Source organism: Monodon monoceros, unplaced genomic scaffold (genome assembly GCF_005190385.1).
Source record: "Monodon monoceros isolate NGI ecotype Baffin Bay Population unplaced genomic scaffold, NGI_Narwhal_1 Super_Scaffold_12, whole genome shotgun sequence".
Classification (NCBI taxonomy): domain Eukaryota; kingdom Metazoa; phylum Chordata; class Mammalia; order Artiodactyla; family Monodontidae; genus Monodon; species Monodon monoceros.
Genome location: NW_021703768.1, coordinates 62,863,130 through 62,879,522, shown reverse-complemented (window position 1 = coordinate 62,879,522; position 16,393 = coordinate 62,863,130). Strand labels below are relative to the sequence as shown.

The 16,393-nt window shown below is 41.4% G+C and overlaps 1 protein-coding gene across 1 annotated transcript in view; it reads left to right on the top strand.

Annotated features, from left to right (window-relative positions):
• The first annotated feature begins 205 nt into the window (after window positions 1–205).
• ARSB (arylsulfatase B) overlaps window positions 206–16,393 on the top strand; it is a 175,612-nt gene continuing 159,424 nt past the window's right edge. Inside the window, exon 1 of the mRNA XM_029217193.1 lies at window positions 206–1,160. Coding sequence (XP_029073026.1) covers window positions 846–1,160 — 315 coding nt within the window. The 5' untranslated portion in view covers window positions 206–845. The remainder of the gene's footprint in view (window positions 1,161–16,393) is intronic.

Genomic DNA, 16,393 nt, shown 5'->3' with positions numbered 1-16,393 from the left:
CTACTTGATTCTGGGGGAGCCAGCTCTTAAAGGGCTCATGAACCGGACAAACTAATAAGCTACTCAATGGCCACACAGCACGCCAATCAAGAGCCAGGGCAGCCTAAGTAAAACTGCACCTTCAAAAGGGCACTGTGCAGTCGGAGTGTGTATTTAACCCCTTTTTGCTAGTGGGGAGGAAATGGCTTCACAGACGTACGCTATTCTTAAATGAATCGGAAACATCACCCAGACCTCTGCCTCTTCATCGTCCCCGCACCTGCACGAGGCTGGGTTCTTTTGCTAGAAATAATTCTGCTAGAAATGATTCTTTCACGACCTTTAAAACCTTGTAGCTCAAGATTTGGAGTCGGAAATGGGTTTGGGTTAGGCTCCACCAACTACAAGCTTGTTTATTCTGGAAAAAAAAAAAAGAAAAGAAAAAAGGCAATAATTGTGATTCCTAGCTGCCAGGGTTGCTCCGAGATTTAAGGAGTGAGGGCTGTGAAATATGCTTTGTAAGCTGTGAAGAGTTAGTACAAAGAACAAATCTGCTCCTCTTTTACGATGCCACGAGGCAAAGCTCTTCGGTGGAAAGATAAGAGATCTTAGCTCCTATCAAGCATCAACGGAGCACTGCAGCAAGGGCTGCCCGAGTTCTTCTCTGACTCCTCCCCCACCACACCGGCCCCGGCCCGGGTCAGAGGCGGCGGAGGCTCTGGCGCCGGGCCTCTCCTGCCTGCGGCCTGCTAGGGGTGAAATCCCGTGCCGGGGCGGGGCAGGCCCCGGCCGCCCAGTTCCTGATTCTATAAGCAGTGCCCGGGGCCCGGGGGCGCCACAGGCGCGGGCACCGTGGGCGGCGCAGGATGGGCCCGCGCAGCGCGGCGAGCCTGCCCCGAGGCCCCGGGCCGCGGAGGCCGCTCCTCCCCGCCGTCCTTCCGCTGCTGCTGCTGCTGCTGCTGCCGCCGCCGCCGGGCTCAGACGCCGGGGCTGGCCGGCCGCCCCACCTCGTCTTCGTGCTGGCGGACGACCTGGGCTGGAACGACGTGGGCTTCCACGGCTCGGAAATCCACACACCGCACCTGGACGCGCTGGCGGCCGCCGGGGTGCTGCTAGACAACTACTACACGCAGCCGCTGTGCACGCCGTCGCGGAGCCAGCTGCTCACCGGCCGCTACCAGGTACGCAGCGCCCCCGGCGGCCCGCGGCCGGCCCGCGAGCCTCTTAGAAGTGGGCCCCGAGCCCTGGGCGGGTGCCGGCCAGCCGGGATCGGTTCCCCGAACCGGGTCCCAAAGAGACTTCTGGCCCTAGCAGCGCTGTCCTTGCTTCGCTCAGGCCCGCAGCCCGCGGCGGCCTCTGCGCATGCCCGGCTCCAGGGCGCCGCTCTTCCCCCGGTGCCCCACCTCTCCGGGTGGTGTTTCTGTCTTAACGTTTTCAAAAGGTCGGGGTGAAGGGGTTTCTGGGCAATGCCAGATGCGGGGCACTGCGAGTCAGTAGGCTGAAGGTCCGAATGGACTTTGCCGAGCGGTCTTGAAGTGGGAGGATGGAGAGCGAGCAGGCGGGGCACCCAGGAGTGAAGCGGAGAGAGATGGGGAGCCAGGAAAGCTGGGTGGGGAGGAGCGTTAAAACGAAGGAGAGCTCGCAGTGGGTGCGCATTTGGTTTCTGTAAACCCAGCGGTCATAGGTTAGGACTGCCCGACCAAAGATTTATTTTTCCAAGTTCTCAGCAGCCCTGGAGTGAAAACCAAGTTGATTTTTCTTGGGCTGCTGACTTTCCCTTCAGATGTAACCTGTATTGAACGCCTCTGAGCATCTTCATTATCTCTTTTAAAACTTCTCTGTAGTTAACAGAGTAAAGTATATTTGTAGAGAGCACGCATACATTAGATAACGAAGAATATCAAGAACATTTGCATAGTGCTTTACTGTTTTTAAAGTTAATTCTTGAAACAGCCTGTGAGGTAGCTGTTATTTTTAATCCCCTTTTACACATTAGGCAGTAAACCTGTAGAGGTTCAATGACACGTTAAGAATTATTAATTGAAAAAAGTGCACAATGTAAGAGTTGTGAATGAAATTTTATTTGGAGCAAGATGAGGGCTATAGCCTGGGAGACAGCATTTCAGATAGCTCTGAGAAACTGCTCCAAAGAGGTGGGGGGGAAAGGTCAGTGTTACATATGATTTTAGTGAAGGGGGTGTGTGCAGTCAAGTACACGTTTTGGCGGAGGCTTGCTGCTAGTCACGAGGAGCAGATATCACTGTTAATGATTTTAGTGCTTTTCTAGATATGAGGAGGTGCAAGAATTGGGCTGATAAAACCTTCTCCTGAAAATATCTAACTATCTGAAGGCCTGTCCTGCCAGTTTTTCCTAGAGCACAGAGCGCCTTGCTCCTGATCTCCACCCTGAACTCCTCTCGGAGGGGGGTTGAAGGTCAATGGCTGTAGTGGCCAGTGACTTAGTCCTTGTAGAGTCAGATGACAAGTGCCAGTTTTTAGTTGGCAGTATCGCACAGCTGGAAAGTGGTAAAACTGGGTTTTGTGCCTTTCCTGCATCCACTAGTCATCTCAGGCCTCTAAAATTGGACTCTTCTTTTTTCTTAATCTGAATAAGATTGACATTTTGTGATTATGACCATGTTAAATATACAATAAACAGGTAGTTTGTATGCACTGTTTGTTCAACAGCCATACTTTGGGCCCTTACTGTGAAAGTCACAGGGATGTGCCTGAACCTTGCCCTCCCAAATCTGTGTTCATGTAGCATTTCAGATCTACCCTAGCCTCATGTTGTCCTGAGATCAAGGGAAGGGAGGGTTCACTTGCAATAAAGATTTGCACAGTGGTCTGAAGACTTTTAGAAACAGAAATGATAGAGTTTTACTACGGACTGAAAAGTAAGTCAAGGTTTGCAGTGGAGGTAAAGGATGGTTCCCTTCACCATCAGCCCTAAGTACTTTCCGCAATTCTAACTGGCTGCTACGTGGAATCAGGAATCTCTGCTCTGATGCAAATGTCACACTGGACACTTTGTAGGAGTACAAGAGCATCTGAATGAAGAAGGGAAAGGAGGGAAGACAGGGTCTGCCCAAATGGTTCTGCATTTGATCTGAAGTAAGGGAACTGAACTCAAATTGCAGAAGAATGGGAGGGCCATTCATTTCTCCAACTTCCTCCCTTCCAACAGTCTTGAACAGGAACGCAAATACCACACTTAAAAAACTTGTTCAGACTGCTTTTGCCTCTGAACATCCTCCCTGATTAGTCACCAACATTCCATCTTGGGAAGAAACAAAACAAAACAAAAAAATGAGTATTTAGAGTACCCTGAGGTTAAGAAGTGAAGGTAGAGGCTGCTTATCCAAAAGTGTTTAGAGGCCAATCAGTGTAGCAAGCTAGCCTCCCCAAACATTTTGCTTGGCTTTTCTCCCCTGTTCTGTTTGAGTTCAAGAGACTCAATTAGAAATTATCTTTGGTTAGCAACCATCCTCTTTTAAAAGAGTCAGTATTTCTGGGAGAGCCAAGGAGCCTCACTGGCCTCAGATACTATATTCTGGTACCATTCTAAGCATTTTACATGTATTAGTTAATTTAACTCTTACAGCACCCCGATGAAGTAGGTACTACTATTATCATCCCTATCTGATAACAAAGAAACTGAGGAAGGGGTTAAGAAACTTGCCCAGGGTCACAGGGCTGGTAAGTTGTGAATCAGGATTTGAACCAGGCAGTAGCTCTATAACCACTACACTACATTGCCTACTCAGAATTATTAAAAACATCATCACAAGAGCTGCTTCAGATTTACTAACTAATCTCTCTTATTTTTTGACATATAGGTCATTCCTAAACATCTCGATGAAAAAAATTAACCCATTAGATTTCAAGTTAGGAATTCCTTATGTTAAATGTAAAGTGAAAATGGGGAGAGAGGTTTCATTTCAGAGTGAGTCATGTGTTGTGCATAATTTTAGACAATAAAATGAGGAAATTTGTTGACTATTTCAAAATTAGGTACTTGAAAGAACTGTTTAATAGTCATATCTGTGAACCTAACAATCATGCTTTAATAGAGGTGCCACCTTCCTTAATCATCTAACTTTAGATTAGAAAAGTGCAAAGTGATAAACAAGTTTTGACTGATTGAATTTTGTATTCCCAATAAATGCTGAATTTTAGGTTTTTAGCTTATAAGAGTATTTAGTGAAGAGGACCAGTTGAGAGTTGTGAGATGTGGGTTTCAGTCTTTGCCATGTCAGCCTTCAGACTCTGACCTCGAAGGGCATCATTTTCCACGTCTGTAAAATACGGGAGTTGGGCTGAACTCTAAGGCTCTTTCTAGCTGTAAATTTTTTTGACTCTATGGCTCCTGTGTCCACTAGAGCAAGTTTCTAACTTGGCAAAAGCACATTATCTACCCACTGTCTCCATCTACTGGTAGAAAGAGAGATTACTCTTGCCGAACACTGCCTTACAAGTTGCAGGAGCTGCTTGCTGCGCGGCTAGGAACTTGTTTAAAAAGGAACGTGAATTCAACCTTTTATATTGAGACATTTAATTGTTCCGAATCCTTACATTTGAACCTTTTAAAACTTGCATACTTTGGTGAAAAACTCATAGAGTTTAGATGGAGGGGAGAGGGAGATTGATCAGCAGATGAGCTAAGTAGTTACTGGTAATCCAGGAACTAAAATTCAGGTCTCAATATACTTAAGTTAGTTTTCTTCCCACAGCATTATGACTCATTCATTCACTATTTTAAAAATAGTTTATAAAATCTATATTTTATTTACATTTTGAATAGGAAATCCATTCACATGGCTTAAAAACTCAAAAGTTTCAAAATCTCTCCCTATACACAGGTGTGCGCGCACACACACACACACACACACACACACACATTCTGTTCCTTAGGCATACAGTTACCTATCTTTGGAGACAACACTATGTAAATTGTATACATCCTTCCAAAAGTATTTCATGCATATACAAGCAAATATATATGTAGATATTCCTCCCTCTCCTTTGATTTGAATGGTAGCATACTCTTTTTGGGGGGGGGTTCTTTTTTTTTTTCAATTTCAATGAAATGTACTTGACATACAGCACTGTGTAAGTCTAAGGTGTACAGCATAATGACTTGATGAACATGCACCATGAAATGATTACCACGATAAGTGTAGTGAACATCCATCATCTCATAAAAAAGAAAAGAAAAAAATTTTTCCTGTGATGACAACACTTAGGGTTCACTCTTTTAACAACTCTCATATATAACATGCAGCAGTGTTAATTGTATTTATCATGTTGTACATTACTTCCTTAGTATTTATTTATCTTATAACTGGAAGTTTGTACCTTTTGACCACCTTCATCCAATCTATCCTCCCCCCCCCACCTCTGCTAACCGCAAGTCTGATCTCTATTTCTGTGTATGTTTGTTTGTTGGAGTATAACTGACCTATAACACTACGTTAGTTCCTAGTATACAGCATAGTGATTCCCTATTTCTACAAATTCCAAAATGATCAGAATGATAGCATACTCTTCACAGTGTTTTGTATCTCATTTTTTAAACTTAACATTTGAAATAATTTCATATTGTTACATAAAGAGCATCCTCATTAGTTTTTATGGCTGTATAATATTTTGGTAGATGGATATATCATAATTTATTTAACTAGTCACATAATGATGAACATGCAGGTTGTTTCCAGCCTTTTGATATATCAGAGAATGCTGAAGTCAATACCTTGTACCTATGTCATTTTGCACATGTTTGAATATATATCTGTAGGGTAAATTCTTAGAAGAGGAATTTTCTGGGTTTAAGTGTAGAAGCATTTGTAATTTGGATAAATATTGCAAAATTGTACTTCAGTAGGTTGTATCAATCTACATTCTTACCAGCAATATATGATATGCTTATTTCCCTATATATGTATTTTTAAGTTATATTTCACATGCCATAAGATTAATCATTTTAAATATATAAGTCATTGTTTTTTCATATATCTACAAGGTGGTGCAACCATCACCACTGTCTACTTTCAGAACATTTCCATCACCCCAGATGAAACCCATTAGCAATTCCTCCCCATTCTCCTCTTGCCTTAGTTCCTGGCAGCCACTGATCTACTTTCTATCTCTATGGATTTGCCTATTTTGGACATTTCATATAAAATGGACTCATACAATAGATGTCCTTTCATCCATGTTGTAATATGTATTATTCCTTTTCATGGCTGAATAATATCCCATTGTGTGAATATGCCACCATTTTATTTATCTGTTCATCAGTTGATGGACATTGGATTGTTCCACTTTTTGTCTATTATGAATAATGCCACTGTGAACATCCATGTAGAAGTTTTGTATGAACATATATATTTTTTTCTGTTTTCTAGGGTATATACTTAGGAGTAGAATGCTAGATCATATGGCAACTCTATGTTTAACTTTTTGAGGGACTGCCAAACTGTTTCCATAGCAGCTGTACCATTTTACATTCCCATCAACGATGTATGTGGGTTCTAATTTCCCCACCTCCTTGCCAACACTTTATATATTCTGGATACTAAACCCTTTTCAGATATGTGATTTGTATTTGTATCCTTATGTTTATCCTATGCCAGTACTACATTGTCTCTGTTAGGACAGAGTTAGGACAGTTGTGTAAGAGTACCAACTTGCAACACATAGCAAATAAGACTTAGAGATCTAATGCACAGCATAGTGAATACAGACAATAATATTGTATTATAACCATTGAACTTGCTAGGAAACTGGAACTTAATGATTCCAACCTGTAAAAGAAAGGATAATTATAAAATATGATAGAAGTGCTAATTATCACTACAATGGCAATCCTATCATAATGTATAAATGTATCAAATTAACATGTGTTACACCTTAAATTTATACAATGTTTTACATCAAATATATTTCCATAAAAAACACACACATCCTAAGCCAGGGATTGTGACTTCGTGTCCCACCTGGGGTACCAGAAAAATAAAAACTAAAAAACACATATAATAAAGATGTTTATAAGAGTGGGAGAATAAATAAAAATCCTTCAGCTGTTCTAATAGAATTTGTATAACCCTTTTAGTTCAAACAAAAGACTTGAAAATACTGAATTTCCTTATTCTTACAAATTGACTTTATTCAGCACAAAATGTTCATTACACCTCTGCACTCCTAGTTCACGTTTTAAGCGTGGTTGTCTGTTCTCAGGTCCGGCTTCTCCATGACATTGCCTCACTTGTCTCTGACCTGGAGAAGCACCTGGTGTTGAGCAAGTAAATGAATGAATGTGCTAAGTGTTTAACACCTGTGCGTTTCCTGAAAGAGCTCACTGTCTTAACTGCTTAGGGTTGACAGGTCATTTCTAGCGCCCTGGCTTCCTTTTTAAGAAATTAAAAAGGTGAAAGGGTAACAAAACTAGTAGGCCTCAGTAGAAACACTTCCTTCTGGGAAAAAAAAAAGAGTAAAGTAACTTTGGTCCTCACCTGGGAACATTCTTACCTTGGGACCTGAGGGGGCCACTCTACCAGAACTCTGAAACCTTGGCAGAGGATAGAAGCAATGAAAGATGACGCCAAGGTTTCATTCTTAAGGGACCCACGCCACATTTCTCTTAATCACATTGACAAACGGACAAGACACTTTCACGCCTTTTCACTCACACCTGAAGCAGAACCTTGAACAGGAAATCTAGGAAGGAGGCTGTGCGGGAGCATTGTGGGTAATTTTTGACTTTTGCTTCAAGTTTGCTTGAAGAATGTGAGCAGGGAAAACCCACGGCTGCAGGGAGAATAGGGCATTGCATACTGTGGCGTGAAAGAGGAAGCTGTTCTGCCTGGGGTTGCCCTCACCTCCCTGCTGCTTTTTCTCATTGTCTTCAGTATCCTGCCTGCCCTCCAAGTGCTTGCCTCTCAGTGTCTCTTGTCCCTGGTCACCTTTCCCTGGACTCTAAGATTAGAAGTGGGGCAAAGAGGAGTCAAGAGTTGGAAGAAAGGGGCGAGTCTTGGGGAAAGATGTAGTTGTTAGGAGTGTTCATACGACTTCCTGGCAAAGGCATCCAAGGCGTGAGTGATAAGAGGAGCATGTAGTCCAGAGGCCATAGGTGCCTCCAAAGATAAAGAACTTGCTAGTCTTTATTCCTGTGCTCATTTAAGAGGAGACGTAAAGGATGCATCAGCTCCATGCTGATAAGCAAGATGGCCACCTGCTAAAACACATCAGGGTTTTAACGCAGAGAGCCCTGGGGATGACTTGCTGTGATGGGTCTTCTGTTTTGCTGAAGCCAAGTGTCCTTCCTAAGCCTAGCCAGAGCCCAGGAGCATTTTCCCAAAACGAAAGGGGCAGCTGGAGGCCTTAGTCTGCAAGTGTTGAAGATACTGAAAAAAAAGAAAAAAATCTGATCTTTACCTTTTTACTTCCCAAGTAACTGGAAAAGAGGAAATAAGGACATAAGTTTGGGGTTGAGTGGAATATGACCCATTGACTTATGGGATTTTTTGGTTGATTGACATTTGAGGTTTATTATTCCAAGAATCACTTTGCGCATAAGCTGTTACTGTCTGGTAACTCTGTTTTTGTTCCCTTAAGCATATCACTTTTCCAAAAAGTCTTTTTCCTCCATATTTTCCTTCCTTCTCATTTTGGGCTTTTGGTTGGATTTATAATTTAAGCAGAGAAAGGCAGTAAAACAGTTTTTGCCTTGTTTATTCCTTTTACAAACAACATCCCTTTGTGGTTTAGTCAGATTTACACTCTTTGCTAATCAACACCAAAATAAATAGACCTTTAAAACTGCTAGTGATGCCAGCCAGTTCTGCAGCCTGAGTTCTGAAGGACCAGGCCAGATGGCAAAGCCAGGCCCCTAACACACATAATGTGTGTTCTGTAGCTCTTGGCTTCAGCAGCATGGGCAGCTGACGGCTTTTTAGAAGGCTTAGGGGGAAGTGAGCAGATTCTCCACTATCCATTTGTTCTGTGGGGCATCTCCAGGAATAAACCCTAAGGTGGCCTGAGTGGTACTTGACCATGGTTAAAACCTGTAGTGTTCTGGCCCAGGCCCAGGCTGGCAGTTCTGAACTCCTGGCCAGCCACCAGCCTGTTCTGTGATTGTGTTCTGGTCATGAAGCTTCCCTCTAGGCTCTCTGGTGTATAAAGTGGAATAGTAGAGCTGCCTGTTTTTCTGGCTTTTCAAGTATTGCAGGAGGAGGTATTGCACAAATACATGGCTGCAATGAGTTCATCTTGCACAGGTCAGACTGACAGGATAGAATCTTCCTCTGTTCATCTGGAAGTTATCTCAACGCTATTGAGGTTTGGAGAGAAATAGCATCCATTGCCACGTATGTAGCAGTGGGTCACCTGGCCCCTGGGAGAGTTTATTGTAAGTGTAGCTGAAATAAAGAGGTTCTGATGTGGGAACCGTCTTCCTCCTCCCCCCTTCAGGAGAGTGGTTTTTTTCTTTTATGCTCATGAGACCACTCTGATAGTATATTCCAGGTCTACAGGGGACAGAATAACTTACAGGATCAAATAAATTTTTACATGCAACAAACCATGTAAACAAGGATTTCTCATCAGTTATCTCATAGAAAGAACTCAGAGACAAGCCAGGTCCTTTACTGAATTTGTAGACCCTTTGCCTTTGTGGAGGGAATCCTTGACAGTCAAGTAAAATCTTAGGAGAAGCTGTTTTTCAAAGATTTGGTTTAGTGAAGAAGAGATAGCTACATGTGGAAGAAAGAGAGTAGCCCCTTTGGACTTTCATATATTATCTATAGAACCTCTCCATTCAACACCTACTCTCCAAACACTGAAGATGGGTGTTAGAATGAAATTGTTGTAAATGCTGTTGGGTTGCCAAAGTGACGCTTATTTTTTCTTTTGATTCTTCTTGGTGCCTTGTCATCCTTTCACATGAAGCATGGTGTGGCTCTCTAGTTCTGTGCTAAACTCAAGTGCTGGGTTGCAACCAGCTCTGCATTCATTTGCCTGTTTACTGCTTCTCTACACACTACAGTTTCCTTACTTCAAACAGTGTTTGAACAGACCAAAAACATGTTTTTGGCCATCATCCAGACTTTGGCTTCCCCTCCCCCAGTAATGCCATGAAAATGTCCTGTCGAATAAATTCTCAGGAACTGAAAAGAATGTTCCCTACCCTGTGTGATTGCAGATAATAGAGGCAGGCTTCAGCTGACCACCTGGTGTGGTGCCCATGTGGCCTCGGAGAAGTGAATCACACAGCATCCCTTGGCAGTGCTTTAGAGTGATTGGAGATCATTCTCTGCATGTGATGGATGAGCTTTCCATTTAAAGAAATTTGCACATCACATTTATTTCCACTGGGTCTTTTGAACTCCATAAAATATTATCCTTCTTTATCCTCTGCTGTTGCCAATTAGTATATATTATGAAGTTTTTTGAACCCAGGATTAATTTTCTATTGAGTAAACTTCTAGCCTTAACCGTGGACAGAATCCTTCTGTTATGTGAGGGATGTGGTTGTGCGTGCGTGTGTATGTTTAGAGAGCAATGTTTCCCTTTCCCAGCTTGGGTATTGTAACATCCTTATTATTCAGGATCCCAGCTGGGAAAAGATGGCACATTCAAATTAGGATAATTTAGGGAGGGTTTATTTGCAAAGGGACTATTTGAAAAGGTAAGAATGTGTGGGGGAAACACAAGCCATAGTGTATAACCCACTGGAGCTGTTACTACCCCTAGACCAGGAGGAAGAAAGGAAAGAGGAGTGACCAGAACCTAGAAACAGAGTCCTGTAAAAAAGGCCACCTTTGGGATGGCCTGCAGGATACGGACAGCCTGGTAGCTCAGGGCCACTCACCTCTTCCCTCCTTCCAATCCCAGTCTGGGCTCCCCATTGGCTGAACCCAGTCAGAACCAGAAGGTGCAGGAGCCCTTTGATTTGGCCCCAGTAGGTCAACTTCCCAGGCTGGAGACAGGACAGAAGGCAGATTGGGGATTTGGAGGGCAAATGAAGGGCATCTGGCATATATCCCATTGAAGGTATCCAATTATTTCTAGGCAAGGTATAAAAATCTAAATAGAAAACTTAAACTCACTTTTATTTTTAAACAGCTTTATTGAGGTATAATTGACATGCAATAAACTACACGTATTTCAAGTATACAATTTGATAAGTTTTGATATGTATATGCCTGTGAAGCCGTTACCACATAATCAAGATAGCGAACATATTATCACCTTCAAAATAAATCCACTTTAATTTAACATTTAAGATATTCCACATGGTTCTTTTAGGAGGGCATGGAAAGGTATCATGAAATCAAGCAACAGCAGGGACAATTCCAAAGGTATTGGCTCTGGACAGACACACAAAAAAATGAAATTCAGGACAATGTCAAAGCTTATGAGAAAACTATTTAATAGTAAGTAGCTTATAATAAATTAAAAAGAAAAGATGGTGAGTTTGAAGGGTTTTTGTTTTGTTTTTGTGTTTACTTTGTATCTGTTTATTGCCATGAATTTAAAACAAAACGAGGCAAAAATCTGTCTGGTCTGAGTAGTCAGTATTTGAATCTGAAAAAATCAGTGATAAATCAGGATTTAATAGCACCAGCAGAACTATAGATTAGAACCAGCATACATGTCATTTGATGTTAATATGTACCACATCCCACTCCAGGGGGCAGGCCCAGGCTTAGGTGCATGTTCTGTATAATCCCATCTCCTCAAGAAAGTGTATTGAAATGTAGGTGAGAGGGCGTGATGTGTTATTGATGACAATGCTTACAGTATTACCATGACAGTTGCTGAGTGTTTAGTGTACGGTTAGTGAAAGAGCTGGGATGCGATTTAATTCTCTGAGCTTCGGGCTCTTATGCTTTAAATTATAAAAGCAAGTAAATCATTTACAAACACATTTTGTTTTTACCATTTATTAATAATTGCTTGCTACCCACCTGACAGCTGATGGAGGCGCCAGAGAGTCATGGCTGGGTTGAGAACTGGCACTGTCAATCTTTGGTGTCCCCAGAGCCCCATTTATTCTAGGGAAATCAGGAGTGCCCAGTGAGTGCTAGGGAAAGCTAGTGTCGGTGAAGAATTAAATGTGAGACTCCACCCCGCTTCCTACAGAGAAGAGCACCTCCCTGGCTAAGCAAGGACAAGGGATTGGTGGGGGGGAGAGGGGTAACATTGTAGGGAAGGGAGGGTCTGGGTAGGCAATGAGGGAAGCCACCAAGGACCCCCCTTGTGCACCAGCAGTGGGTGCAGTATCATCTCTCAGCACAGGAGCTGTGACAAGGGCCACACCGGTTTCCATGTGGCCTTCGAACTTACCTAGCAAGTTCAGGGCCTTTGCATTCTTATTCCTTATGCCTAGATTGCTCTGCCCCAAATTTTTTCAAGGCTCTCTCTTACTCTCTTATTTCGTTCAGATTTCTGCTGAAGTATCTCCTCCTCAAAGAAGCTTTCTTTTGCCATCCTCTCTAAAGAGTCATCTGTCACTATCTCCCTCTCTATTTTCCTCATAACAATGATCACTGTCAGACTAACGTCCTTCTCTAACCTTTTGGTTTTAGGACCTCTGTACATGCTTAAAAATTGAAGAACCCATAGAGCTTACATTTGTGTGGTTATACCTTTCAAAATTTACTATGTCAGAAATTAAAATAGAAATTTTAAAATATTTTTATTCATTGAAAAACAGCAATAATAATTCTATTACATATTAATGTAAATAACTTGGGGAAAATAACTGTATTTTTCAAAACAAGAGAATTACACAAGAAGAATGACGTTTTACATTTTTTTACTTTAATTTTTTTTACACAGCAGGTTCTTATTAGTTATCTATTTTATACACATCAGTGTATACATGTCATTCCCAATCTCCCAATTCATCACACCTGCCACACCCTGCTTTCCCCCCCTTGGTATCCATATGTTTGTTCTCTACATCTGTGTCTCTATTTCTGCCTTGCAAACTGGTTCACCTGTACCATTTTCCTAGGTTCCACATATATGCGGTAATATACAATATTTGTTTTTCTCTTTCTGACTTACTTCACTCTTACTTCACAGTCTCTAGGTCCATCCATGTCTCTATAAATGACCCAATTTCATTCCTTTTTATGGCTGAGTAATATTCCATTGTATATATGTACCACATCTTTATCCATTCATCTGTCAATGGGCATTTAGGTTGCTTCCATGTCCTGGCTATTATAAATAGTGCTGCAATGAACATTGGGGTACATGTGTCTTTTTGAGTTATGGTTTTCTCTGGGTATATGTCCAGTAGTGGGATTGCTGGGTTATATGGTAATTCTATTTTTAGTTTTTTTGTTTGTTTGTTTTTTTGCCGTACGCAGGCCTCTCACGTTGTGGCCTCTCCCGTCGCGGAGCACAGGCTCCGGACGCACAGGCTCAGTGGCCATTGCTCACGGGCCCAGCCGCTCCATGGCATGTGGGATCCTCCCGGACCGGGGCACGAACCCATGTCCCCTGCATCAGCAGGCGGACTCTCAACCACTGTGCCACCAGGGAAGCCCTAGTTTTAGTTTTTTAAGGACCCTCCATACTGTTCTCCATAGTGGCTGTATCAATTTACATTCCCAGCAACAGTGCAAGAGGGTTCCCTTTTCTCCACACCCTCTCCAGCATTTGTTGTTTGTGGATTTTCTGCTGATGCCCACTCTAACCAGTATGAGGTGATACCTCATTGTAGTTTTGATGTGCATTTCACTAATAATTAGTGATGTTGAGCAGCTTTTCATGTGCCTCTTGGCCATCTGTATGTCTTCTTTGGAGAAATGTCTATTTAGGTCTTCTGCCCATTTTTTGATTGGGTTGTTTGTTTTTTTAATTGAGCTGCATGAGCTGTTTATATATTTTGGAGATTAATCCTTTGTCCGTTGATTTGTTTGAAGATATTTTCTCCCATTTTGAGGGCTGTCTTTTCGTCTTGTTTACAGTTTCCTTTGCTGTGCAAAAGCTTTAAAGTTTCATTAGGTCCCATTTGTTTATTTTTATTTTTATTTCCATTACTCTAGGAGGTGGGTCAAAAAAGATCTTACTGTGATTTATGTCAAAGAGTGTTTTTCCTATGTTTTCCTCTAAGAGTTTTATAGTGTCCAGTCTTACATTTAGGTCTTTAATCCACTTTGAGTTTATTTTTGTATATGGTGTTAGGGAGTGTTCTAATTTCATTCTTTTACGTGTAGCCGTCCAGTTTTCCCAGCACCACTTATTGAAGAGACTGTCTTCTCCATTGTATATCCTTGCCTCCTTTGTCATAGATTAGTTGACCATAGGTGCGTGGGTTTATCTCTGGGTTTTCTATCCTGTTCCATTGATCTATATTTCTGTTTTTGTGCCAGTACCATATTCTCTTGATTACTGTAGCTTTGTAATATAGTCTGAAGTCAGGGAGTCTGATTCCTCCAGCTCCGTGTTTTTCCCTCGAGATTGCTTTGTCTGTTTGGGGTCTTTTGTGTCTCCATACAAATGTTAAGATTTTTTGTTCTAGTTCTGTAAAAAATGCCATTGGTAATTTGATAGGGATTACAGTGAATCTGTAGATTGCTTTGGGTAGTATAGTCATTTTCACACTATTGATTCTTCCAATCCAAGAACATGGTATTTCTCTTCATCTGTTTGTGTCATCTTTGATTTCTTTCATCAGTGTCTAATACTTTTCTGAGTACAGGTCTTTTACCTCCTTAGGTAGGTTTATTCTTAGGTATTTTATACTTTTTGTTGCAGTGGTGAATGGGATTGTTCCCTTAATTTGTCTTTCTGATCTTTTGTTGTTAGTATATAGTAATGGAAGAGATTTCTGTGCATTAATTTTGTATCCTGCAGCGTTACCAAATTCATTGATTAGCTCTAGTAATTTTCTCATGGCATCTTTAGGATTATCTATGTATAGTATCAAGTCATCTGGAAACAGTGACAGTTTTGCTTCTTCTTTTCCAATTTGTATTCCTTTTCTTTCTTTTTCTTCTCTGATTGCTGTGGCTAGGACTTCCAAAATGATGTTGAATAATAGTGGCAAGAGTGGGCATCCTTGTTCCTGATCTTCGAGGAAATGCTTTCAGTTTTTCACCATTGAGAATGATACTTGCTGTGGGTTTGTCGTATATGGCCTTTATTTATGTTGAGGTAGGTTCCCTCTATGCACAGTTTCTGGAGAGTTTTTATCATAAATAGGTGTTGAATTTTGTCAAAAGCTTTTTCTGCATCTATTGAGATGATCGTATGGTTTTTAGTCTTCAATTTGTTAATATGGTGTATCACATTGATTGATTTGCGTATATTGAAGAACCCTTGCATCCCTGGGATAAATCCCACTTGCTCATGGTGTATGATCCTTTTAATGCGTTATTGGATTCTGTTTGCTAGTACTCTTGAGGATTTTTATGTCTATATTCATCAGTGATATTGATCTGTAATTTTCTGTTTTTGTAGTATCTTTGTCCGGCTTTGGTATCAGGGTGATGGTGGCCTCATACAATGCGTTTGGGCGTGTTCCTTCCTCTGCAGTTTTTTGGAAGACTTTGAGAAGGATGGGTGTTAACTCTTCTCTAAATGTTTGATAGAATTCACCTGTGAAGCCATCTGGTCCTGGACTTTTGTTTGCTGGAAGATATTTAATCACAGTTTCAATTTCATTACTTGCGATTGGTCTGTTCATGTTTTCTATTTCTTCCTGGTTCAGTCTCAGAAGGTTGTGTTTTTCTAAGAATTTGTCCGTTTCTTCCAGGTTATCCATTTTATTGGCATAGGGTCGCCTGTAGTAGTCTCTTATGATGCTTTGTATTTCTGTGAAGTCCATTGTAACTTCTCTTTTTTATTTCTAATTTTATTGATTTGAGTCCTCTCCCTCTTTTTCTTGTTGAGTCTGGCTAAAGGTTTACCAATTTTGTTTATCTTTTCAAAGAACCAGCTTTTAGTTTTATTGATCTTTACTGTTGTTTTATTTGTTTCTATCTCATCTATTTCTGCTCTGATCTTTATGATTTCTTTCCTTCTGCTAACTTTTGGTTTTGTTTGGTCTTCTTTCTCTACTTCCTTTATGTATAAGGTTGGATTGTTTATTGGAGATTTTTCTTGTTTATTGAGGTAGGATTGTATTGCTCTAGATTTCCTTCTTAGAACTGCTTTTGCTGCATCCCATAAGGTTTGGATCATCGTGTTTTCATTGCCATTTGTCTCTAGGTATTTTTTAATTTCCTCAGCCATCTCTTTGTTACTTAGTAACGTATTGTTTAGCCTTCATGTGTTTGTGTTTTTTACATTTTTTATCCTGTAATTGATTTCTAATCTTACAGCGTTGTGGTCAGAAAAGATGCTTGATATGATTTCAATTTTCTTAAATTTACCGAGGCTTGATTTGTGACCC